Source organism: Oncorhynchus nerka, linkage group LG1 (genome assembly GCF_034236695.1).
Source record: "Oncorhynchus nerka isolate Pitt River linkage group LG1, Oner_Uvic_2.0, whole genome shotgun sequence".
Classification (NCBI taxonomy): domain Eukaryota; kingdom Metazoa; phylum Chordata; class Actinopteri; order Salmoniformes; family Salmonidae; genus Oncorhynchus; species Oncorhynchus nerka.
The window spans coordinates 12396232-12423922 of record NC_088396.1 but is presented as its reverse complement, the minus strand read 5'-3'; the positions used below and the strand labels follow the sequence as shown (position 1 = coordinate 12423922).

Here is a 27691-nt window from a genome sequence, read left to right as displayed (position 1 = left end):
AGTGTTGCATCTTAGTGACAAAATGTCTGTGTCTTATTGATTTTGAAGACCTTTCCTTGAGTTCGAACAGCTCTGTGTCTGTCTCTTTGACTGCAGGCTTCATCGCTTCGGACATGACTTCCCGAAACTCGAGCACCCAGCTGTGGCTGATCACACACTTCCACGAGATGGGCTCCCTGTACGACTACCTGCAGCTGAGCACCCTGGACACAGCCAGCTGTCTGCGCATGGCCTTGTCCATCGCCAGTGGCCTGGCACACCTCCACGTGGAGATCTTCGGCACCCAGGGAAAGCCGGCCATCGCCCACCGGGACCTCAAGAGCAAAAACATACTTGTCAACAAGAACGGCCAGTGCTGCATCGCCGACCTGGGTAAGAACACAGTGTTCCGGACAGGAAGCATAAGTATTATGAGCTTTCATTCAACATGTGTTGTTTACATGACCGTTTTCTGTTATCGTGTCCATATTATGTATTGTGATAAAAATCAAAATAAATAACAGGGCATGTTGTCCATATCGTCTGTGGGTGGAGAGGATGTCCAGCTCTGTTTGTTGTTGGAAAGATTTTACAGTGGGCTATGCCACCGAACACTCCAACCCATTTCCCTCCATGTTTGTTGATCGTTAGATGAAGAACAGCAGAGCCGGTGGCTCTTTTAAATCTTAACCAAAAATGCATTAAGGGGTACTCTTGTGCACCATGTCGCATACTTCCAATGTTCTCTAAAGATAAGTGTGAGCTATTTCAGGTGGCACACGCAATCTACTGCTACTAATTGAGGCTACTACTGTGGCCACAGCCGTCACTGCTGTTGGGTTGTTTATGGAATGTTATGATGTTTTTGCTCACGATCAAGATGCTTTTTTGTTATTTGATGGAAAAATAGGGTTGTTTTTGACAACAGTCCTAAACTATCAGCTTGTTTTACCGTTGCTATTTTCAAATCCACCAGAGGGCAGTGTTCTCATCTTTGGATAAATTAATTTGGGTTATTTACTTAACACTTTTTTTAAAATCCTCTTTTAAATAATTTTGCTCGTTTTTTTTGTTTTGTATTTTAATTATTTAGAAAATGTTTGATATAGATATTTATATTGGATATCCTAACGGAAGCCTGTTTTTCTGTCCCAGGTCTCGCTGTGATGCATTTCCAAGACACAAACGAGTTAGACGTGGGCAACAACCCTAAAGTGGGCACGAAGCGCTACATGGCCCCAGAGGTCCTGGACGACTCCATCCAGACGGACTGCTTTGAGTCCTTCAAGAGAGTGGACATCTGGGCCTTTGGCCTGGTCCTGTGGGAGATCGCCAGGAGGACGGTCAGCAACGGTCTGTACGGTCCATGGTTTCTTCTGTTCCCTCTCTCACTCCCCACTCCGTCCAATCCACGTCGATTTTTCATATGCACAGAATACGGCGTTGTGTACACGGTGCAATTCGATCATTAATTGCAAGCTTTCCTCTCGAACAGTGCAGCAACTATACAAGGTATCCATTTAAAAAATGTAGGATAAAAAAAAGACACCTCCTAGAATGTCATGCATTTAGAACAATATGACAAAGCATGGTAAACATCTTTCCTGTAGTAGTTGCATCATACAGTTGCTTTAGGTATATGTACTGTATGTTACCTGCCTGTCTGTCTGCACATGTGTGCTTTTCTTGGAATATTCTCTGATGCCCCTGTCAGGGTGTAGTAAAATCCTATAAAAATATGTCCAACATAATTTAGTGTCCAGCTGGCTTTTTAAAGATTGATTTCACCACTTTAGAGGAAGTGTTATTTTTGCAGAAAGTCTTCAGCAATCTGATGGCATAACTGCCATATATCACTTTGTTAAGCACCAAGTTACATCAACCGTTGGCAGAACGAGCCAATAATTCAAATCCATACTTTGGCTGAGACAATGTGACTTTAGAGGAGTGACAGACACAAATCTCTCCATGCGTTTGTGGTCTAGTCTGGTGCTAAAGGGAGCTGGCGTCTTATCTGAAATGGATCCGGCTTTCTCCACTCCCATTTTAAATGACTTTGTGGTTATTTATAGTTGAACCTGGCTGACAGCCACACACAGGGTATTGGTTAATGCAGGACACTGCAATCTTACTTTCCACATGACTTTCCACCTGGTACACAGTAGCAGGTGAGAGCAACTATCAAAACAAATCCCCTTTTGTTAGGAAATTAGCAATTTCCTGTGCTATCTCACGTATTGTGTTTGACACTTTTTATGTCACTTTAATTACTTTAAATTGTCATGCTGATGATTGTGTCATCTTATGAACATTTGTGTTGTGTATTTACCCCCATACTCTGTGTAGGCATTGTAGAGGACTACAAACCTCCCTTCCATGATGTGGTGCCCAGTGACCCCAGCTTTGAAGACATGAAGAAGGTTGTGTGTGTGGACCAGCAGAGACCCAACATCCCCAACAGATGGTTCTCAGACCCAGTGAGTACACCGAGACCAGACGAGGCGATCTGAGTTAAATGTTTACTGGTGGAGAGGGAACTAGCTAATATGTTGTCATGGAGAATAGGAGCTGCTCCAAATGTGTCAATTTAGAAGCCGTGCAGAATTCAGCACTGCCTGCTAGGTTGTCCTGCTTCATCAGACGTTTAGTTCACTTGAGTCTTTGAAAACAGCCTGTCAGCCACCCACCTCATTTCTCAGGATCATTGAATACATAATACGGTCTGCTGGGCAGTTAAAATCTTTTGTGCTTAGAATTCTAGTGTTTAAGAATAATTGCTTTACCCTTTGCAGAACTATAGACTTTCGCAGTTGAGGCTTAAAAATAGTATTTTGCCCAATGTATTGTTTTGTTGTGCAAATTACTGTACTTACATATTCAGGACATTTTTAAATGGGGAAAAGACTCAAAAACAAGTGGAGTGGGACTCTTGACAGATTTGCTCAGTTTTTCTTCTTCTTTTCCAGACTTTAACGTCCATCGCGAAACTTATGAAGGAGTGCTGGTATCAGAATCCCTCTGCCAGATTAACGGCGCTACGCATCAAAAAGACTCTGACAAAGATCGACAACTCTCTGGACAAAATGAAAACGGACTGTTGAGCTTGTTCCTCGTTGATGCAGAGGGAGCGAAGACCTATTGACCTTTTAAAGATGTCAGGCAGTTTGGTTTCCTGGACAACACACAGGAGAAAAGGGACTGGTTGGGCTCAGTGCTCGTGAAGTGGCACATTGTATTTATTTGAAACACTCTTGGTGGGACACATTTTGGCATCCAAAGATGGCTTACAGGGCATTTAAAACACTGCCAATAGTCTTGGAAATGTAGGTGACTATCACTTTAAAGACATAGGAATATTGAACTAACGTTCTTCAAAGAAGACTGTTACCTGGGCATTTGAGTACCGTTTGTCGATTTTAGAGCTACTCATATTTTTTTCTTTTTGACACGACTTAAGTTTGAGAAACATATGAACGTATTTCATTCAGCAATATTGGCCGTGCTTTATCGCTGTTATTGCACTAGCAATGTTTGCATTCCTGACATGCACTGTTGCGGATGTATTTGGGGAAAAAACACAACTTGCCAAAAACATTATTATTTCTTTTTTAATATAGGCCACACGAACTCCATATCGTAACAGTAATCGGAATTAGGGAAACGTTTTTAAGTTCTACTTGGACTGCATCTCTTTGCACCACTGTTTTACAAAATTGTTAGACCAATTCTCTTGGTATTTCGTCCAAGCTGTAACTTATTTAGCTAACGCACTGTGTTGTAGGATTGTGCTGCGGACAGTTGTAGGCCCTCTTTTATTCGTCCTTCGGAGGTGTTGTCTTAACGTATCCTGTCGTAGAAACTTTGTATATCACCACACATTTTACATTATGTATCTGTTCTTTTGTTTGGTTGTTCCATCAGCTTTCTTGAGACAAAATGCTAAAAGAGCAAATAAAATATTTACTAGATGACACTGAACTCAATTCATACAGGGGCACTAATATTGTCTTACGGCGTGCATTGTCTTAAGTAATTGAGGTGGAACTTCAGGCTTTTTAATTTCTTTAATATTTTATATCAAGGAGTGACTTCTATTCATTAAATGGAAAAAACATATAGATGCTATCTGTCTCATATGTCATAGTCACAACATCAAATGAACCATTTTACACTCATAATTAAAACATACCATTGGAATGATTGCCACAAAGTTTGTCCACCATCTACTAAAACCTGAGCATTTTTACAAGTCATGATAGGGTTGCAAAAATCTGGTAACCTTTCCAATTCCCAAAATGTAGGTGGGAATAAACAGTACACCTGAAATACTCCCAAATAGGATTACTGGAAAACCCGGGAAGTTTGGGGACGTTAACAGGTTTGCAACTCTGTCAGGATAAGCAATATGCTGGTGGTGAGTACGAGTAGTGGTTGTTATGCGAACCACTAAGAGCATAGTTTCATTTCAACAGCTCTGAATATTTTCCTTTGTCCCCCCCGGACTAGACAGTTCCTTTGTTCCCCCCGGACTAGACAGTTCCTTTGTTCCCCCGGACTAGACGGTTCCTTTGTCCCCCCGGACTAGACTGTTCCTTTTTGTTCCCCCCCCGGACTAGACGGTTCCTTTGTCCCCCCCGGACTAGACGGTTCCTCTGTCCCCCCCCGGACTAGACGGTTCCTCTGTCCTCTGTCCCCCCGGACTAGACGGTTCCTCTGTCCCCCGGACTAGACGGTTCCTCTGTCCCCCCCGGACTAGACGGTTCCTCTGTCCCCCGGACTAGACGGTTCCTCTGTCCCCCGGACTACTCTGTCCCCCCGGACTACTCTGTCCCCCCCGGACTACTCTGTTCCTCCCCCCGGACTAGACGGTTCCTTTGCATAGTGCAGTCTTGCTGACCTGCCGCAGAGACGTAAAGCTGTTCAGTGCACAAAGGACATTTTCTTGTGTCCAGCCATTGAACTACTAAACAAACAATGAAATGCAGCAAAGTATGTAGGGCATGTTAATCCATTTCCATACGGAACACCTCTCAATCTCCACTGTAAAATACCAATTCATTTTCATTTGGGAAAATGTCAGAGGGTTCGCTAGGCCCTAATGACTATAAATTGAACTGCTTGAATTGTGGAGCACTTGCCAGAAGGGAAACAAAAGGCAGGTCTAGAATGGTAAATGGTGCCAACTGCGGTGGTTCATACTCGGGAATCAACATGGCACCGGTAAAGGGCAAAGCAATGGCTATGTCAGTTGTCTGCCAGGACTTACTGTGGCCCCCACCCCCCCAATTATTTTGTTGTTGCATATTTTTTACAAACATCCTGAGAATGGCACCTTTTTCAGTACATTTGACCAAGGCCAATAGGGATCTGGTCAGAGGTAGTGCACTAATATAGGGAACAGTGTGCCGTTTCGGGAGTCATTCATGGTCCATATTAACTGGTCATTTCAGCCATCTCCTGTCTGTGTTACTGTGGACATCGGATCCACAATGACCAGATTTAGTTGTTTTTTTTAGCAAGGTGTCATTTTTCTGCTTTGTGTGTCAGGCTGGTTGATTACTCACTGTGCTTCCCAACAACGTTGCATCTCCGTAGGCCTACAAATTATAGCAAATGACAGAATGATTTTTAAACTGTAATACCCACCACAGTACTGCAAGAAGACAGTAGTGCCTATTATTTGTGTACTTGTTTCCTCTCAGCTTTTAGGTTTTGGTAGCTTTTAAATTAAAACATTGAAGCAAAGTGTTGCCTGTGGTGATGATGATCCTTCAACAGATGGCCTTGAATTCATTCTGCACGTTCATTCCCAGAGTGCATTCGTCCAACTCCGTCACTAAGCTGGCAACCCGTTTTCTTTGCGAGACAGTTTCTTTTTTCAGCTTCAAACGGACACCACGGAAAACACACACACACACACACCCCCTACCTGCCTCTTTCTTTCTCCCACTCAATTGCTGTCTCTCTCTCTCTCCCCTCCTTGAGTGCGTCGGTAGCCTTGACCTTGAAGAAAGCGAAAATAACCTCTACATTCAGAGTGGGTTTGTTAATGCGTTTGAAATACAGGTAACTGCCCAAAATAACAGGAAAACTTGTGTAAATGAGGGAAAGTATAATGAAAGTAGTTGCTTCAACACATGTGGGTCCTGAGTTAATTAAGCAATTCACCCATCATTGATTCCATCATGTTTAGGGTCAAGGATATACATTCTGGGCAGGAGAATATTTTGGCTACCATGGCTATGCCTAGGATGACATTTCCCCCATCCACAGGGCACGAGTGGTCACTGAAGTGTTTGATGAGCATGGAAATGATGTAAAGCATGGCCGCCATGGCTGTCTCGGTCACCAAAGACGGTGTTTTCCACCACCATCAACAAACCCAAATGATGGGATTTCTCGTGGAAGAATGGCGTTGCATCCCTCCAATAGAGTTCCAGACACTTGTAGAATCTAAGCCAAGGTGCATTGAAGCTGTTCTGGCTCGTGGTGGCCCAACGCCTGATTAAGACTCTTTATGTTGGTTTCTATTTGAGCAGTTTCCTGTAGGTTACACCTCTGATTTGAAGGTGTGTAGTGATTTTCATGCAGGTAGCTGTATGGGAGACCATCAGTCAGATTCACTTTGCATTTACAGTCAATAGAAAGGGAACACTGCCTCAACCTTGCTTTTCAACCAAGGTGCATGAATTGACAAGCAAACTGAAGTAAAGATAAATGAATCTATTCTTTGAGGACAGTGGAAGTTGATGTTTATTTATTTGTTTAAACCGATGAAGGCTATAAGGATGTATTGGTCAATAAAGAAGCTCTTAAAAAAAAAAAAGTTCCACTGTCCTGAAAGAATTCCGTCAACAACAGTACTCGAGTGGTTGTTGCCCTGGGTCTGTGTATGGAATACCCTTCACCTTATTCTGTTGCCCAGTTGGATGACCTCTGCATTCTGGAAGTTACAGCCCTTCGATCTACATTAGGGACCTAATATGGACAGTCCCAGACTACATCAGAAGCAGGGGGCTCATTTTTCTAAACCGTTTTTCTAAATTCGATACATTGCTGCCATAACGGGCATGGTGCTGCCGAGTAGCTTAGAGTTTTTCCTAACCATGTGATCTGACCAGGAGGTATGCCGGTGCCTGAGGTACTGTAGAACAGAGAACCAGGGTGCTAGTCTAGTGCATCTAGGGTGCTAGTGTTGTCTGGCTAACATGCCAAACTCTTTAGCCATTAGGCCTGGCTATTGTACCATGTGGTTTGGCACGACGAGTGTAAAGGCAGAGGCTGAAGTAAATCACTTGTGATTTCATTCAGTGGCTCAGTCAGACACCTTGGGTGTAATGACTTTGTACACTGATAGCTGCAAGGTGAAGCTCAGGTGAAGCCCTACACATTTGTAACCTTAGAAACAGTATTTTACAGGTATAGCCCCTATTTGCAGATTGCATTCTCCTTGGGTTTTTATCAATTCATTAAAACAATTGTGTTGTGTTGGTATACCTGGTGAATTACAAATTAATCAGGTTTGTCTGTCCATTAGTTTTAGACAGACAATTAGTTGGTATATACAGCACTTTGCATCAAGCTACCCTTTATAAACATGATATAGGCTTTATAAGCAGTTTATAAATGATATTCCAGGGCTGGAAGGTACCTTCACTGTCATTTCAACCTCACCTTTCCCCAGTCTGTAATCCCCACATGACTCAAGCTGACCACCACCATTCATTTTACCAAGAACTCTTGCTACCTGCCACAATGACTACCTCCCTGTAGCACTAAGATCTTTAATCATGAAGTGCTCTGACTGGCTGGCCATGGCACATGTCACCTCCATCCCAGGCACCCAAACATTTGGTTTATCACCATAGTGCCTCCGAAGCTCGTCACGAAGCTCTGGACCCTAAAGGCTGTAAACCTCCCTCTGCAACTACAGCCTGGACTTCCTGATGAGCTGACCCTAGGTGGTGAGAGTAGGCAACAACAACCTCTGCCAGGCTGACCCTCAACACGGGGGCCCTCCAGGGCTATGTGCTTACACCTCTCCTGTACTCTCTGTTTACCCACGACTGTGTGGACACGCACAACTCCATCAAGTTTGCCAACAACACGACAGTGTTAGACCTGTTCACCAATGGCAATGAGATAGCCAACCGGGAGCTGGTCAGACCGCAACCTCTCGCTCAACGTCAGTAAGACCAAAGAGCTGATCGTGGACTCCTGGAAACGGGGGTGCGCGCCCCCATCCACATCGATGGGGATGTAGTGGAGAGGGTCAAGAGCTTCAAGTTCCTCAGTGTCCACATCACTGAGTACTTAACATGGTCCTCTCACACCAGAACAGTCTTGAAAAAAGCACGGCAACACCACTTCTCCCTCAGGAGGCTGAAACAATTTGGCATGGATCCTCGGGAGCTTTCACAACTGCACCATTGAGAGCATCCTGACCAGATGTCAGATCGCACCACTGGGGGCAAGCTTCCAGCCATCCAGGATGCCAGGCGGTGTATGAAAAAGGCCCGAAAAGTTCCCAAAGACTCCAACCACCTGAGATATGGATTGTTCTCCATTATCCCGTCCAGCAGGTGGTACCCGTGCATCAAGGCTCAGACTAACAGACTCCTAAACAGCTTCTATCCCCTGGCGATAAGCCTGTTAAATGGCCCACTGGGCACAAACTGGTTGAATCAACGAACATTTCAACCACAGGATTAGGTCCCCATTGTAACCAATTTTCAACATAGACAAATATGTTGAATTTGTACCTTTTTTTGAAACTATGTCCATCTTCAACGTTATCCACTATCAGGGAAAAAACACAATAGTCTGGGCTGCAACTCCTACTGGACAGTTGATCTATCTATAGTTATTCATTTGGTCTCCCATCCAGCCCTGCTTATCTTTGATATTTGTCACACACTACTACCAATGTGCTATCATGAGAATGATTCTCGAGATTTTTTAAATAACTAAATATATTTACTGTTGCTATCGAAATGTAACCATACTTTTTACGAGTCATATATCATCAGTGAGTCTATTTAGGCCTCTAAAGTAGAGTATTTGCAAAGTTATCACCAGCTATTGTTTCAATTCAACCCAGGGTTCAACTAAAAATAGACGATACATACATGTATAGGCCTAAGGTTTCAAGCTTTGGTTGAATTAAAATGTTAGTCATTAATATGTTGGATTCACGTCTCCATCCCAACCAATAATTGAATTTAAAGGATAGGACTTTTATTTAAAGTGCATTTTAAAGTTTTTGTTTTTTGTTTTTTGGTTGAGATGGAGACGTGAATCTAACATACAGTTGGAAGTTTACATACAACTTAGCCAAATACATTTAAACTCAATTCCTGGTGTAACTGAGTCAGGTTTGTAGGCCTCCTTGCTCGCACATGCTTTTTCAGTTTTGCCCACAAATTTTCTATAGGTTTGAGGTCGGGGCTTTGTGATGGCCACTCCAATACCTTGACTTTGTTGTCCTTAAGCCATTTTGCCACAACTTTGGAAGTATGCTTGGGGTCATTGTCCATTTGGAAGAACCATTTGCAACCAAGCTTTAACTTCCTGACTGATGTCTTGAGATGTTGCTTCAATATATCCACATAATATTCCATCCTCATGAAGCCATCTATTTTGTTAAGTGCACCAGTTCCTCCTGCAGCAAAGCACCCTCACAACATGATGCTGCCACCCCCTTGCTTCACGGTTGGGATGGTGTTCTTCGGCTTGCAAGCCTCCTCCTTTTTCCTCCAAACATAACAATGGTCATTATGGCCAAACAGTCCTATTTTTGTTTAATCAGACCAGAGGACATTTCTCCAAAAAGTACAATCTTTGTCCCCATGTGCAGATGCAAACCGTAGTCTGGATTTTTTGGGGGATATAGATACTTTTGTACCCGTTTCCTCCAGCATCTTCACAAGGTCTTTTGCTGCTGTTCTGGGATTGATTTTTTTTTTCACACCAAAGTACGTTCATCTCTAGGAGACAGAACGCGTCTCCTGAACGGTATGATGGCTGTGTGGTCCCATGGTGTTTGGAAATTGCTCCCAAGGATAAACCAAACTTGTGGAGGTCTACAATTTTTTTTTCTGATGTCTTGGCTGATTTCTTTTGGTTTTCCCATGATGTCAAGCAAAGAGGCACTGAGTTTGAAGGTAGGCACTGAGAGAGGCACTGAGTTTGAAATACATCCACAAGTACACCTCCAATTGACTCAAATGATGTCAATTAGCCTATCCGAAGCTTCTAAAGCCATGACATCATTTTCTGGAATCTTCCAAGCTGTTTAAAGGCACAGTCAACTTAGTGTATGTAAACTTCTGACCCACTGGATATGTGATTAAGTGAAATAATCTGTCTGTAAACAATTGTTGGAAAAATTACCTGTGTCATGCACAAAGTAGATGTCCTAACCGACTTTCCAAAACTATAGTTTGTTAACAAGAAATTTGTGGAGTGGTTGAAAAACGAGTTTTAATGAATCCAAGCGTATGTGAACTTCCGACTTCAACTGTATCAATTATTAATTTAGTAGACAAACTGGAATTTGAATTGTTTGGTTGGTTGTCAATGCAGCTACTGTAAATATCATCATTTGAAGGAGATGTATCTTCTGCTTGGATAGTTCCATCTGTGCCACTGACTTAGTCTGGCTTTAATTCCAGCTTGTCTACAAATGAATAAATGATATGTTGGATTCATGTCTCCATCTCAACCAAAAATCTATCTAAGTTAAAGACTAGAACTATGTAAATCTAATCTAACCTTAAATGCTCATTCAACAAAGTATGATTTGATTTAGTCCTACTCTTTAACTTTGATTCTTGGTTGAGATGGAGATGTGAATCCAACATATCAATGATTCATTTGTAGACCAACTGGAATTAAAGCCGGACTTAGTCAGTGGCATAAAAGCTACATCTCCTTCATGTTAATATTTGGTTTCACCAAACACAATTCAATATCACTTTTGTAATACAGTAAATAACCTATTAACTTGACAAGTTAACAAATATGTTGCATTCATGTCTCCATCTAAACCAAAAATACAAGTTAAAGAATACGATTAAGCCAGTGGTTCAAATGAAACTATCCAAGCATGAGAGATCCTTTTCAATGTTGATATTTGGTTTCTTTGTCAACCAAACACTATTCAAAATTAATTTTTAAATGCAGTAAATAGCCTGTTACAAGCTAATGTAACTATTTATTCAACCTTAAAATGAGTTACAAATCCATTGCCACATGTTGAGGTTACTGTAACAATAAATGTCTTACGTAATCATAGAAAGCGTGCATGTTCAAGAGCATGCAAAGTCGTAGGTCGAAGGAGATCTTCACAATTGCTTAAATAATCTGCACAGAATCTTGTACAACATTGATCACTTGCACCGTGTACTTTTAATGTAATCTCAACTGCAATCCAAGTCATTTGGTTGTGCTTTAACACATTAAATTGTTGTATAAATAGAAAATATCTGACATTGTATTCCCAATTTTAATTTTGTTATATAAATGGTTGAAAGCGTAGTGATTACACATTTTTAATGTTTTTCCATTAGAATTTGCTGTGCTTTTAGATGGTTGAAAGCATAGTGAAAACACAAACTTTTGTCTGTCTTTATGAGTGGGTGAATAAAGGTTGAAATCTCATTGATCGTCTCAACCAAATATTACACACATTTCCACATTGAAATGAGGGGGTGTGCCCAGTGGGTAACAGCTACTGCTCTCCTTCTCCCACAGACTATCCTCACTGACTCTGCACATCCACAGGTTTGTGCCCACTTAGACACAACCTACGCTGTTGCTAAAATGATTATTTATTTGATGTATTATTCAATGTGTTATCAATACACACAGTCACTACAAAGATACAGGTGTCCATCCTAACTCAGTTGCCGGAGAGGCCAATACTGGCTTAAACAGTTAGTCTAATGGCTGTGATAGGAGAAAAATTAGGATGGATCAACAACATTGTAGTTACTCCACAATGCTAACTTAAATGACAGAGTAAAAAGAAGGAAACCTGTACAGAATACAAAAATTCCAAAATATGCATCCTGTTTGCAATAAGGCACAAAAGTAAAACTGCAAAAAATGTGGCAAAGATTAACTTTACGTTCTAAAATACAAAGTGTTATGTTTGGGGCAAATCTAACACAACACATCACTGAGTACCACTTCATATTTTCAAGCATGGTGGTAGCTGCATCATGTTATGGGTATGCTTGTCATCGGCAAGGACTGGGGAGTTTTTCAAGATAAAAAATCAAACGGAATGGAGCTAAGCACAGGCAGAATCCTAGAGGAAAACCTGGTTCAGTATGCTTTCCACCAGACACTGGGAGACAAATCCACCTTTCAGTAGGACAATAACCTAAAACACAAGGCCAAATCTACACTGGAGTTGCTTACCTAGATGACATTGAATGTTCCTGAGTGGCCTAGTTACTTAAATTGGCTTAAAAATCTGTGGCAAGACTTAAATGGATGTCTAGCCCAGCCATGATCAACTAACTTGACAGAGCTTAAAAATGTTAAAAACAATGTGCAAATATTGTAGAATCCAGATGTGCAATGCTCTTAGAGACTTACCCAGAAAGACTCGCAGCTGTAATCGCTGCCAAAAGTCATTCTAACATGTATTGACTAAGTGGTGTGAATAGCTATGTACATTTATTTTCTGTTTTATATTTTCAAAGATGTTTTCACCTCGTCATTATGGAGTATTGTGTGTAGATGGGTGAGATAATTTTTTTTTTTTTGCATTTTGAATTCAGATTGCAACACAACAAAACATGGAATAAGTCAAGAGATATGAATACTTTCTGAAAGCTCTGTATATCCTACTACCAGTTACAACTTTATGTCTATACCCACCTCAGGCACTCCAGTACCCCTGCACATTGAATGAGGTACTGGCACTGACCTGTATATACTTGAATTCTCATGTTTCTAACTGTCATCATAGTTCTTGTGTGGTTTTTATTATAATTATAATTATCACTGTACTGTTTTACACCTGTGGTATACTGTGCACGTGGGGCGGCATCTTGCCGGGGCCGGCACAGGGCACAACAAAAAAATAGGAATGGTGACATTTGTGCGATCGGTTTTCTATTGCTCATTTGCACGTTACGCCAATAATATCATGTCACTGTGTGGGACTGTGGGTCAATTAACCTTGTCGGAGTGGGCATCCTGATTCTAGTTTGTGAGCTAGGCAGGCTATTGCCTGGGATGGTCTCCCACTTAGAAGTACGAGGAAGGGGGAGCGGAGGAATCTATCAAATAGCGCACATCTAACTTTGTACAGTACTAATGTGATTAGTAAAATCAGTCACACTATGAAATGCTACCAAATTAACCACAATTAATTCATAGAACTGTGAATATATAGTTTCACATACATATTGTTGCATTTTTTATTTCAGTTTTTTTTTTCTGCGAAATCGTTAAGAATAATATATAACCAGTCTGCACACCACCAAGGTGAATTGGTTTAGTCTTGACTCTTGGTTGACAGTGTTGGGGGATGGGTAATGTAGTTTTGACTCTTGGTTGACAGTGTTGGGGGATGGGTAATGTATTGATGCTTGAGTGGCAAATCAACACACATGGATGAGAAAAGGTCTAAGCCATCAGGTGCCCAGTTTAGGAAAAAGAGGAAAGAAGAGGAGAAACGTGCAAAAGATAAAGGTATGTAGCTATGTCATCTCTTTTATGAGTAATGAGAGGCTAGTATAACACTTGTGTTTGTTACACTATGTTGCTTGCTATGCTATTATAAATGGGGCTAAAGTATTCCGTTTTCTGTCCAACTAGCTTACATAACATTGTCATGATGAAACTGTGTGAAATTATATTCAATTGTGTGTAGCTTGCAGCAAAACGATTACAACCTAACTAGCACATCATTGATTTGGGTAACTTTCATTGAGGTGACAAAGGTTTTCTGTGATTTGTATTGATCACTTCCACTTCTCCCCAGCAGGATTCTTCAGGTGTGTGTGGGTGCACGTATGTGTGTGTGGGTGCACGTATGTGTGTGTGGGTGCACGTATGTGTGTGTGGGTGCACGTATGTGTGTGTGGGAGCACGTATGTGTGTGTGGGTGCACGTATGTGTGTGTGTGGGTACACGCACGTGTGTTTGTGTGCTTCCCTGCATAACGTAAACAAAATAAATAATTTCCCTTTTGCAAAGTTTGAGATTTCCATATTGTAGGTAACAGTGATGATTTTATTATTACTGGGTATGTAAGTGGGATGTTCTACCACTATAAATGCTGTGAATAACTTGTGTAAACTAATGCCCATGTGCTCTCCATTAGAAATGCCTGTACTGTAGCAGCATCCCCACCAAATCCTGCTGCTGAGGATGAACCACTGTCTACAGACCCTGCTGACTGGCCTTCAGTTCAGACTGATTCAGACACAACTAGTTTGCAGAGGACCAAGAGAGGTACCACCTAACTTTGTTTTCCCAAGGAATGAGAGTGTTGGAAGAAGTTGCCACCACCAGTATTTCAGGAAGACCTTGGTGAGTGGTGAAAAACCCCTAGAAGTTGGTTGGTGTTTCCTGAAAGAAACAACAGCCTCTTCTGCTTCTGCTGCAAACTGTTTTCTAAGAAGAAAATTCATTTAGAAAAGTCAGGACTGACAGACTGGAAGCATGCAAGTTCTTTGACTTCACAGGACAACAGTCCAGAACACCAAAACTGCATGAAAACATGGAAAGAGCTGGCAATGAGGATCAAAAAACGGGAAAGCACTTATGGAGGATAAGAGAGAGGTGTTGACACGTCTGACTGCTTTTGTGCAGTCTCCTGCAATTAGAAATATGGCACTAAGGGGACACACAAACACTGTACTCTCAATCAAATGGACATTTCCTCAAAGGTTGAACTGATGGCACAATTTGATCCAGTCATGATAGAGCACCTTAACCGTTTCCAAAAAGGGACCTCGAGTCACACCACCAGCTACCTTGGCCACCAAATACAGAATGCCAGATACCTTGGCCACCAAATCCAGAATGAACTCATTGATTCGTTGAGCAGCAAGGTAATTTCAATTATGGTGAGTGATGTCAAGCTGACAATTTTTCTTCTCAGACATTCGACAGTTAAGGGGCGTTCGTTCAGCATCTCATTCGCATGTCTTTATCGGTGGGCTGGAGCGTTAATCCCTTTAAATTCCAGTCGACAGAGGCGGAGCAAATCACCCTGCTGCGTATTCAGTTCTCTCACTTGTTATTTAGAGTGGAGCAATGCGAAGTGTGCACATTACGGATTTACCACGAAAGTAATGATTTACTCTAGGAAAACGGTATAGACAGGCGTCCGCGAACCAAGCAGATGGTGCTCCTCCGGCCATGACTCGTACCAGGCTACCCACGGTTGAAGCGGCGTTGATATTTCTATCTGTCGCACAGCTGAGCACAGGTAGGCTATATGACCAACGTTCGCTGGGTTTCTTATTGAAACTGTGCGACCACTGCATGTATCATGGGTTGTTTAGGCGATAATTGTAGGCTCTTTTGCTGTGTCTGATGCTCAGTGCTTGACGTGCAGGAGCTCACCGGAGTACTGGCATATCAAACGTTAAACTGCTTGAGCTCCTGTTCCTTTTATAGAATATTAGCTCAAAAGCATTGTGCGGCCCCTGCACCTAAATATAAACCGTACCGGCACCCAAAATGATTACCGGGACCTATTTCAGTCCAAGTCGAGTACTGCTTATGCTGGAACGTTTGATAGTTGGACTTCAAATTTACAGCCTGATAGTTTGAGGAGACTCAGTCATATGATGACTGCCGTTCATGTACGATACAGTTTGCTACATATCTTTTTGTGAACACGTTTTGTACCCCTGAACAGTATGCAATATCTACACTATAATCATCTGAAAAATAGCTCATGTTAAAAGATCAGTCTTAAACGTGGTTTATTTTTGAATCAACTTGATAGACGTCCACAGGTTCATGTGCAATATGACTTGTCATAAACCTATTTTACTCTATAGTGTTAAAATGAATAGTATTTTCCTGAGGCTCAATTTGTTCCACCTTTGTAAAATGAACCGAACACAAATGTTAATACCTTTTACATGTTTATTTATTATTATTACGGTGCTTTTAAAACTTTTTATTTACAGTACTAGGATGAAGTTTATTTTCTATGAATGGGTAGATGTAACGTTATCTCATGATTAGAGGCTCTTTACATTCAACAGTGAAGCCCCTGATAAAGTAGGAGTTGTTTTTCTTACTTAGGCCTGTTTACAGAAAATAGTTAGATATTACTCATTCATCTTCCCTCATTTTCTAATACTAGGCATTTTCAAGGGTTTTGGTCGGACCATATCCTACCATAATGTTGTATGGTCTGTGCCTTGATGGTGCAGACTGTTTAAGAGACTACAGAAGCTATGTCATATTATAGTGTACTATGATCTAAAATCCTGGCATTGGCACTTATTTTGCTGATAGCTGCTATTTCGAAGAAGGGTCTACTTGAGTAAAGGAGAGCACGGTGCTTGCTTAGTGAGGACCGCTCCTTCTTTTAGATTCGGCTCACACGAGGCTCGAACCCAGGACCTCTGCATTGCTAGCACACGTGAAGATGTTTCTGAACACGTTTACATTTATGTGGAAGCAACCTTCATGACTGATGAGAGGGTTAGAGGGACAAAGGTTGGCATGTTTGGTTGTAGCCTCTGTGACTTTCTCACTCATCATTATGAATTAATTATAAATAATTTTTCTTAATCATGGCATCCTCCATATAGCCAAACTCTCGCACACTCACACATTTAATATTTTTTTTTTTGTTGTGATTGATACTTTTTTACAATTATAATTAGTAGGTTTTATGTGTTTTAACAAACCTTTTTATTTTTGTACTTATGTATTGTATATTGCAGTGGAGGCTTCGGTGGAGAGGACGGCTCAATAATGACTGGAACGGAGCAAACGGAATGGCATTTGGTGTGGTGTTTGATGTATTTGATACCATTCCACTGATTCCGCTCCAGCCATTACCAAGAGCCTGTCCTCCCCCAGTTAAGGTACCACCGACCTCCTGTGGTATATTGCTTCCAACTGCACACGGTTTTTAAAAAGGCATATATATATAATATTTTTTTGTCTATATTGTTGTTTATAACCTGTTTTTCTTTTGTGCAAATAAGTTCAATTTAAAGTAAATAAATACTAACCTTTTTGACTACTTTAATACACTACTTTAATACACTAAGTGAATTTTGTCCAAATATACTTATGACTTCTTCAAATAGGGGGACTAGATATAAGTGCTTTCATTTCTAAACAGTATAACAGATATGAATGAAAATACCCTAAAATAAAATGATCTGTACTGTCGCCTCATATGAAACATTTGATCCAAAATGCTGGAGTATAGAGCCAAATGTAAACATTTTAGCTTCACTGTCCAAATGCATAAGGAGGGGAGTGTATGTCTAACACATTTTAAGATGCATTACAAGGTTAAATTTTTCAACAAAAATGAACCAATTATTACGGTAATTCTGGTCATTTGCATGAATTAATCATTATCCAAAATTCTACAAGCCCATGGGGATAAGCAAGAACAACAAGTGAGACCCAATCATCACTATAAGATAATTGAGGTGACCATTATCCATTTACAGTATATGAGATGCTTGTAGTAACAATTGCAGTGCGGTTTTATAGTGATTTGTCATGATTGTGAACCACAGATGGCAATCAAGACATAGTATCCCGAGCCACAGGTTGCCTGCATGTCAGAGCTGGTTTCCCCATTAGTTAGATCTTTATTGTACATAGGCACTGTGTAATTTGCTGCCTTTATGAGTAGGTATAAATTACCAGACATCCAACTGTTCACAATAGTGTGCCTCTTATGCTAGAAACTCTTGTATCTTAGTGTGCCTGTCCATGCTTGCCATACAACCCTCTTCTTTCGCGATAGCTAATGGGAAGGGCAGTGTATAATGTAAACACTCAATGGTAGATGGCACGGCAGGTAGCCTAGTTTCGATCCCACCTTAGACGGGCAAAATCTGGAGTGCGCTGGCAACCGGTGGGTTGCTGGCATCATCCTAGATGCCATTGCCTGCCATTGCTCTAGGGGCTTTGCACTGCAGCTGACCCATTGCTTCCAGACCCTCGGGTGTGTGTGTCTCGGTTGAGTTGTGAGCATAAAGACACGTTTCCGTTCACTAAGTTAATGGACAATAAAGTACATCTTATCAGGGACTGACCCTGCAATTAAGGTGTGTTTTGGTCATCATTTAGTCAGTGTCAGGTAGCCAGACCTATTTGATGCCTACTTCTGCAGCAAAAAGTTTTCTCGCTTTGTCAGGAATATGCGCAATCTGGAAAACGGGCCCAAAGTATTTTGTGACTGTGTGTGTATATACAAAAAATGAATACATACTCTTATTAAAAAGTGAAATTCCAACTTCATGATGGAGGAAGTCACCCAGGAATCTTGTAAAGGCATACGTGGACAAGTGAAGTCATTACCACATTTCACTGTTTTGAACACAACATACATTTGGAATGGATTAGCCTGTTCATCTTCCCATCAGTAGTGTTGGCGAACATCTGAGGGCGTTCTGATATTCACAGAAATCGAGCGTCGCTCAGACATGCAGCAGGGACCTGAGAGAATGATCCGAGAGATTCCCTACAGGTCCAACCAGGCAAACCTCTCTGCCCTTATAAAAGATGGACACAGACCGATAGTATAGACCTACCTCCTTTATAAGTAGGAAAGCCATGCTGTCCTCATCGCTTTATCAAATCAGGACAGGAGTGTGTAGAATCTCCAAGAAGAGCACAGGATTATCTGGGTGTTAATATCTGGGTTTTAAATGAACAGGCATTATACTTGTTTCCCCCACCACTGAATTGATAAAAAAAAAGACTTGTTTTCCATGCTGTAGCTGATATGGCTTTGTCCTAAAACATGAGTTATACAGCTGTTAATGTTCTGTGGAATGCAAAGGCTCTAGAAAATCACAAACGTAAGAGTTGTACGAAGACATGTCTTAAGCCAGTCTGATGATGTCACCCTGTCGTTCCAGCTCTGAAGTGTGTGTGCCAGCTATGTAACAACAACACCTGTGAGACAGGCGTGGACGGGGCCTGCTGGAACTCTGTGATGCTGATCAACGGGAAGGAGGAGGCCGTCAAGTCCTGTCTGTCCCCGGCTGAGATGAGGGGACAGGTCTTCTGCTACAGCTCCCGGAACGTCTCCAAGAGGAACTGCTGCTTCACAGACTTCTGCAACAACGAGACCCTGCATCTGCATCCAGGTAGTTACGAAGCTTTGATAGTTTGTTTTATTTATTATCACTTTTGGTGTAATTTTTGCAAGTATGTGGCATATTTTCCAAAACTTTTAGTCAAATTCAAAACCAATAATCAGAAAGGGAATTTTCAATTGACTAAGTACAACACACAAACTTATACACTCACTTTTCACCACTGCTTTACTAAAATTGCATTGGCCAATACAGTACAGTACCACCGTAATATATGGCATTTAGAGTCCACACATTTTGGTATGTGACCCCAGTGGGAACACTGGTATTGCTAGTGCCATGCTCTTATGAACTGAGCCACGTACAGGGCCACTACAATATATACGTACAATAAAATACAATACACAATTACAATACAGGTGGAAGATGTATGATTGCCATCCTGATGAGCGTACCACCCTCCTTCAGGCCGTGGATGAGGCATGCAATGATTTCAATCCAGACCAACAGTGCCTACAGAAAGTATTCACACATCTTGGAATTTACCACGTTTTTTTTGTTACAGCCTGAATTTAAAATGGTTTACATTGAGATTTATTCTGTCACTAAGCCTACACACAATACCCCATAATGTCAAAGTGGAATTATGTTGTTAGATTTTTTTAAACATAAAAAATAAATGAAAAGCTGAAGTGTCTTGAGGCAATTAGTATTCAACCCCTTTGTTACCTCATCTCTGTACCCCACACATACAATTATCTGTAAGGTCCCTCAGTCGAGCAGGGAATTTCAAACACATATTCAACCACAAAGACCAGGGAGGTTTTCCAATGTCTCTCAAAGAAGGGCACCTATTGGTTGATTGGTAAAAATAAAAAGCTGACATTGAATATCCCCCTTTTTAAAAAAAATAAAAAATTTTGAGCATGGTGAAGTTATTATTTACACTTTGGATGGTCACTATAAAGATACAAGTGTCCTTCCTAAATCATTTGCCGGATAGGCCAATGGTGACTTTAAAACAGTTAGAGGTTAATGGCTGTGATGGGAGAACTGAGGATGGATCAACCACATTGTAGTTACTCCACAATACTAACCTAATTGACAGTGTAAATAAGGAAGCTTTTAATAATAAAAATTTAAAAAAATATTCCATAACATGCATCCTGTTTGCAACAAGGCACTAAAGTACTGCAAAAAAATGTGGCGAAGCAATTAACATTTTGTCCTGAATACAAAGTGTTATGTTTGGGGCAAATCCAATACAACACATTACTGAGTACCACTCTCCATATTTTTAAGTGTACTGGTGGCAGCATCATGTTATGGGTATGCTTGTATTCATTAAGGACTGGAGTTTTTCAGAATAAAAAATACATGGAATGGAGCTAAGCATAGGCAAGCTCAGAGAGTAAAGCCTGGTTCAGGCTGCTTTCAACCAGACACTGGGAGATGAACTTGCCTTTCAGCAGGACAATAACCTAAAACACAAGCCCAACTCTACACTGGAGTTGCTTACCAAGAAGACAGTGAATGTTCCTGAGTGGCTTAGTTAGAGTTTTGAACTTAAATCTGTTTGAAAATCTATGGCAAGACCTGAAAATTGTTGCCTAGCAATGATAAACAACCACAAATTTTACAGAGCTTGAAGAATTGGACAAATGTTGCACAATCTAGGTTTGGAAAGCTCTTAGAGACTTACCCAGAAAGAGTCACAGCTGTAGTCACTGCCAAAGGTGATTATAACCTGTATTGACTCAGAGGGTTGTATAATTGTCTAACCAAAATATTTTATTTTTATTTTCCATATACAATACCAGTCAGAAGTTTGGACACACCTACTCATTCAAGGTTTTTCTTTATTTGTACTATTTTATACATTGTAGAATAATAGTGACGACAATAACACCCATGGAATCATGTAGTAACCAAAAAATATATATTTTATATTTGAAATTGTTTAAAGTAGCCACCCTTTGCCTGATGATAGCGTTGCACACTCTTGGCATTCTCTCAACCAGCTTCATGAGGTAGTCACCTGGAATGCATTTCAATTAACAGTTTAACCTTGTTAAAAGTTAATTTGCGGAATTTTTTTTCCTTCTTAATGTGTTTGAGCCAATCAGTTGTGTTGTGACAAGGTAGGGGTTGTATACAGAAGATAGCCCTGTTTGGTAAAAGACCAAGTCCATATTATGGCAAGAACAGCTCCAATAAGCAAAGAGAAACAACACTCCACTCACTCACTCACTACCGGTCAAAAGTTTTAGAACATATACTCATTCAAGGGTTGTTCTTTATTTTTACTATTTTCTACATTGTATAATAATCGTGATGACATCAAAACTCTGAAATAGCACATGTGGAATGATGTAGTAACCCCCAAAAAGTGTTAAAACAAATCTAAATATTTTATATTCTTCAAAGTAGCCACCCTTTGCCTTGATCTTTGCACATTTGGAATTATCTCAACCAGCTTCATGATGAATGCTTTTCCAACAGTCTTGAAGGAGTTCCCACATATGCTGAGCACTTTTCCTTCACTCTGCAGTCCAACTCATCCCAAACCATCTCAATTGGGTTGAGGTTGGGTGATTATGGAGGCCAGGTCATCCGATGTCGCACTCCATCACTCTCCTTCTTGATCAAATAGCCCTTACACAGCCCGGAGGTGTGTTTTGGGTCATTGTTCTGTTGAAAAACAAATGATAGTCCCACTAAATGCAAACCAGGTGGGATATCGCTGCAGAAAGCTGTGGTAGCCATGCTGGTTAACCTGTTGCTCCTACTCGGGACGCTTGCGTCCCAACTAGAGCTCTGGAAATGCAAATGCGCTACGCTAAATGTTAATAGTATTAGTTAAAACTCAAAAGTTCATTAAAATGCACATGCAGGGTATCGAATTAAAGCTACACTCGTTGTGAATCCAGGCAACAAGTCAGATTTTTAAAATGCTTTTCGGCGAAAGCATGAGAAGCTATTATCTGATAGCATGTAACACCCAAAAAGACCCACAGGGGACGTAAACAAAATAATTAGCATTTCGGCGTTACACAAACCGCACAATAAAATAGAAAACATTCATTACCTTTCACCATCTTCTTTGTTGGCACTCCTAGATGTCCCATAAACACTATTTGGGTCTTTATTTCGATTAAATCGGTCCATATAAAGCCTAGATATCGTTATATGTAGACTGTGTGATAAACGAAAAAAACATTGTTTCAAAACGTAACGTCATTTTTTAAAATTCAAAAAGTCGACGATAAACTTTAACAAAACACTTCGAAATACGTTTGTAATGCAACTTTAGGTATTAGTAAACGTTAATAAGCGATAAAATTCATCAGGAGGCGATGTAAAGATCATTAGCTGTCCGTCTGGAAAAATGTCCGGCTAGAAACTCAACGAAAATATCCGGTCCTAGACCATAGGAGATACGGTGCCCTGCATGTGTTTGACCAAGAAAAAACTCGAAGGGAAATGACAAGACTCTAGACACCGTGTGGAAGCTGTAGGTACTGCAACCTCAGTCAATTAATTGTGGTTCAAGTAGCGCATGGATATATTTTCCCATTTTCAGTGATCAGTTTTTCCTGTGCTTTTCGATGTAAATGCCGTTCTGGTAAAGCCACAGCAGTGATTTAACCAGTTTTATAAACGTCTGAGTGTTTTCTATCCACACAGACTAAGCAAATGCATATACTATATTCCTGGCATGAGTAGCAGGGCGCTGAAATGTTGCGCGATTTTTAACAGAATGTTCAAAAAAGTAGAGGGTCGACTTAAGAGGTTAAGTGTGCCATGAATTCTAAATAAATCACAGACCGTGTCACCAGCAAAGCAACCCCACACAATAAAACCTCCTCCGTGCTTTACAGTTGGAAATACACATGCAAGATCATCCGTTCACCCACACCGCATCTCACAAAGACACGGCGGTTAGATCCAAAAATCTCAAATTTGGACTCCAGACCAAAGGACAGATTTCCATCTGTGTAATGTCCATTTCTCGGGTTTCTTGGCCCAAGCAAGTCTCTTCTTATTATTGGGGTCCTTTTGTAGTGGTTTCTTTGCAGCAATTCGACCATGAAGGCCTGATTCACACAGTCTCCTCTGAACAGTTGATGTTGAGCTGTGTCTGTTACTTTGGACTCTGAAGCATTTATTTGGTCTACAATTTCTGAGGCTTGTAACTCTAATGAACTTGTCCTCTGCAGCAGAGGTAACTCTGGGTCTTCTATTCCTGTGGCGGTCCTCATGAGAGCCAGTTTCATCATAGTTCTTGATGTTTTTTTGACTGCACTTGAAGAAACTTTCAAAGTCAAGGGGCGTATACTTTCTGAAGGCATTGTATGTCAGGCTTAGATCCGTCGTGACAAAAGGTTTTCCCCCAGGTGCATGAACAATGAGGATATTTACTGAGCTTTCGATGAGCACCTATGGCCAAATACTCAAGACAGGCTTGATGCAAACTAGTGCCTGCTAAACATTGTTTCTTTAAATTGTGAATGAAGTCTTCTTTGATCACACATGGGATGGAAATGTGATGTTCAGTCCAATTTTAATAATAATGTTTTTATAGTATGTGAAATTTTGGAAAATGTAGTGTGCTTTAAATGCCAGGATGTCACACTCCTTTCGGATTTTCACCTAGTAGAATTCGCTGCACACTTGAGGAAGAGAATCATATTTTGAGGCCCATGTCTGTCTGACAATAGCTGACGCTTTGTACCAAAATGAACGAATGGCGGGAATTGACGTAATTGCGTATTAGATGACACGTTCTCAGAAGGAGGAGCCTAGTATGCTGTTATTTATTGCTTAATGCATTACATTTATACTAAACAGAATGTTATAAACAGTACGTCGTACGATTAGTACACAGTATGCATTTTAAGTAGTTAGGCAAGACAGATTTCAGAATATTTTTTTCTTCACTTTTTTGGAATCCCTAAATAGCCCAATATCCTAGAATAGAAGATCTTGTACTCTTCATATCCTCTGATTTGACATATCTGACTTGTTCTATATACAGTGAGTGTCATGAGGAGCTTAGAGTCGTTGAATCAGGTGTTTTAGTGCTGGGCTTGAACATCTTTTAGTTCTTCAGGTCCAGGGTTAGTAATAACTGTATTACAAGAATCCAATATACATTTAAGTACATCGCATACCAATCATCATTATCATTTTAGACCCTGGTGTTTTAATGTGAAAAATAATCAAACACATAGTGAAAGCAACATTCTTGAAAAGTAACATTCATAAATTTTTGATCCCCTTTGGTTATGAATGGATTGGATTAGGATGTTGAATTGCCTGCTGATGTTTTGGAAAAGAAACGGTACACTTGCTGAGGCCGCTCTGTTTAAGAGATGTACTGACTACACTCTACCCTCTATTCATCAGTGCCTGTTCTCAGCCCTTAATAACAGTTCCCCTGGTTACCAGATTGATTATATGTACTGAAGCAGAGCGGTCCAACTGCTTCCAAATTACCCGAGCTCAGTGGCGACCCGTCATTTATTTATGTCTGTCCCTCATTTTAAGGTCAACCCTGTTATGTGAACTAAACTCTCATTTTAATGTATTCCTTTTAAATATTTTTTTTCAAAAGAGACATTGAACATCTAATTGTCAAATCATAGGGTAAAATCAGATGAGCTGGTTCTACTCTTTTTGGCCATTTTCTGGTGTTTTGTGGTGGAAAACTGAGCGGGTCGAGCGTAACATGTCAATCCTGTTACCCATAGGTTAGAAATATTTGAACATTTTTGTTAAGCTTGCATTCAATTGTCACTCCCTGTTGTACACAACAAGCTTCCATTCCCCATGTGACAAGGGGGTTTATGGCTGATTTTAAGATGACATGGTCCACCCTGTTACCTTTATTTGGCACTTACTATAGTAAATTGAGATGAGAACTTGTTTTTTTTATGAAGTTGAACATGTTGTTAAGCAACTGCTTGCTAAGGTTACGATTAGGGTGAGGTCTAGAATAAAGGTTAGGGTAAGTTTATGGCTAGGGTTAGTAAATGATTAGTTAAAATGTTACTATCTAAATGAAGTGTTACTGCTATGCAGTGTTGGAAAAAGTACCCAATTGTCATACTTGAGTAAAAGTAAAGATATCTTAATAGAAAATGACTCAAGTAAAAGTGAGTCACCCAGTAAAATACTACTTGAGTAAAAGTTCTAAAGTATTTGGTTTTAAATATACTTAAGTGTCAAAAGTAAATGCAATTGCTAAAATATACTTAAGTAGTAAAATAAAAGTATAAATAATTTCAAATTCCTTAAACTCAGCAAAAAAAGAAACATCCTCTCACTGTCACCTGCATTTATTTACATGTATGTGTAAATATTTGTATGAACATAACAAGATTCAACAACTGAGATGAGACTAACGGAAATGGAATAATGTGTCCCTGAACAAAGGGGGAGTCAAAATCAAAAGTAATAGTCAGTATCTGGTGTGGCCACCAGCTGCATTAAGTACCGCAGTGTATCTCCTCCTCATGGACTGCACCAGATTTGCCAGTTCTTGCTGTGAGATGGTACCCCACTCTTCCACCAAGGCACCTGCAAGTTCCAGGACATTTCTGGGGGAATGGCCCTAGCCCTCACCCTCCGATCCAAAAGGTCCCAGATGTGCTCATTGGGAATGAGATCCGGGCTCTTTGCTGGCCATGGCCAGAACACTGACGTTCCTGTCTTGCAGGAAATCATGCACAGAACGAGCAGTATGGCTGGTGGCATTGTCATGCTGTGACACACCACCCAAGACCATGAGAGTACAGAGTACAGGCCTCGGTGTAACGCTCATTCCTTCGACGATAAACGCGAATATGACCAAAAGGGAAAAAAAGGGACGTTTCTTTTTTTGCTGAGTTTATTAAGCAAACCAGATGGTTCCATTTTCTTATTTAAAAAAAAAAGTTAGACATCCAGGGGCACGCTGCAACACTCAGACAATTTACAAACTACGCATTTGTGTTTAGTGAGTCTGCCAGATCAGAGGCAGTAGGGATGACCAGGGATGTTCTCTTGATAAGTGTGTGAATTAGACAATTTTCCTGTCCTGCTAAGCATTCATAATGTAACGAGTACTTATGGGTGTCAGGGAAAATCTATGGAGTAGAAAGTACATCATTTTCTTTAGGAATGTAGTGAAGTAAATGTTGTCAAAAATATATAAATAGTAAAGTACAGATACTACTAAAGTAGTACTTTCAAGTATTTTTTACTTAAGTACTTTACACCACTGCTGCTATGTTTATGGTTAGTTTTGTAAAGAGTAGACCACACGACTGAAAGTGCAAAGGGCAGATGAGATGACGTTAGCCCATTACAGTTGGAATGTTAGATGTTTTATTCGATTAGGATCTCTTTTAGCCCACCAAGGGCTAGTCTTCAAATATTCCCTTTAGAAATGTAAAAATATACAGAAAATCTATAGTAACATGTGTCTGTCCGTGTAAAATACTGTATGTCTTGTCAGAATGACTGCCTCCATGTTGAGGTAAACCATTGGAGCCGTCTGTGTTTTGGGGAAAAATGAAACAAGGTACTCTATTTCAAACAGCTGATGTTGATTTCTATAAATGTGCCTATTTTCATACCGTCTCATAAACATTGAGATAGAGGTATTGTGATTTGGATAAGAAGGTTTGAATTTGTCAAAAACGACGAATGACATGAGATTGCTTCCCTAACACATGCCGCCCCCAAAGTAGCCTCCCAACATTAGACAAAAAAAGATTAGTGGCCAACTCAAAGCACATGGGGAAGTAGATATGTCCCAAGTGCATCCAACTGATATGCATGTTGAAAAACATTCCAGTATCTTTTAACCAGTAGGGCAATGGAGGTTAGAGGCTGATTTCCTGTTGTTTTGCACTTTTCCTTGAGTGATTTTCTTTGCTCTACTGGGACATGTGATAGAATAGGCTTTTAGGTAAAAGGGAAAGACATGTTATGAAATACTTGACTTGGGTTGTCGACTTGTGTTCACATATCTGACTCTGTGTACAGTTCTCACTCTGTGGATGTTGCAAGACATCTTACTAGATGAGGACACTCAAAGACTATTGCTGTATTGGGGATAGCTAAGGCCACCAGGTCAAACAAACATGACACCACTTGAGCTTTCGCCTGGGGTAACACAAAGCAACTTCATACAATTTTAGTTGCATTTATTACCACAAGCCCTTCCTCTCCAGTTAAGGTGCCACCAACCTCCTATGGTTGCAAGTTACATCTCAAGCAACTTTGCTGTTACATGAAGCAACTCATTTAAAAAAAAATGTAACCTTTTCTTTTACTAGGCATGTCGGTTAAGAACTAATTCCTATTTACAATGACAACTCACTGTTCCCCGGTAGGCCAACTGCCTTGTTCTGGGGCAGAACGACAGATTTTTAATT

General features: G+C 40.6%; 2 protein-coding genes across 5 annotated transcripts in view; both read left to right on the top strand.

The window, feature by feature from the left end:
- LOC115141148 (activin receptor type-1) overlaps positions 1-4095 on the top strand; it is a 34610-nt gene extending 30515 nt beyond the window's left edge. For all 4 annotated transcript variants that reach the window (XM_029680085.2, XM_029679871.2, XM_029679951.2 and 1 more), the window contains exons 9-12: positions 97-372; positions 1135-1332; positions 2326-2456; positions 2946-4095. In XM_029680085.2, coding sequence (XP_029535945.1) covers positions 97-372; positions 1135-1332; positions 2326-2456; positions 2946-3080 — 740 coding nt within the window. In that variant the 3' untranslated portion in view covers positions 3081-4095. The remainder of the gene's footprint in view (positions 1-96; positions 373-1134; positions 1333-2325; positions 2457-2945) is intronic.
- An 11209-nt stretch (positions 4096-15304) lies between these two features.
- LOC115141085 (activin receptor type-1C) overlaps positions 15305-27691 on the top strand; it is a 30441-nt gene continuing 18054 nt past the window's right edge. Inside the window, exons 1-2 of the mRNA XM_065004682.1 lie at positions 15305-15436; positions 19086-19316. Coding sequence (XP_064860754.1) covers positions 15367-15436; positions 19086-19316 — 301 coding nt within the window. The 5' untranslated portion in view covers positions 15305-15366. The remainder of the gene's footprint in view (positions 15437-19085; positions 19317-27691) is intronic.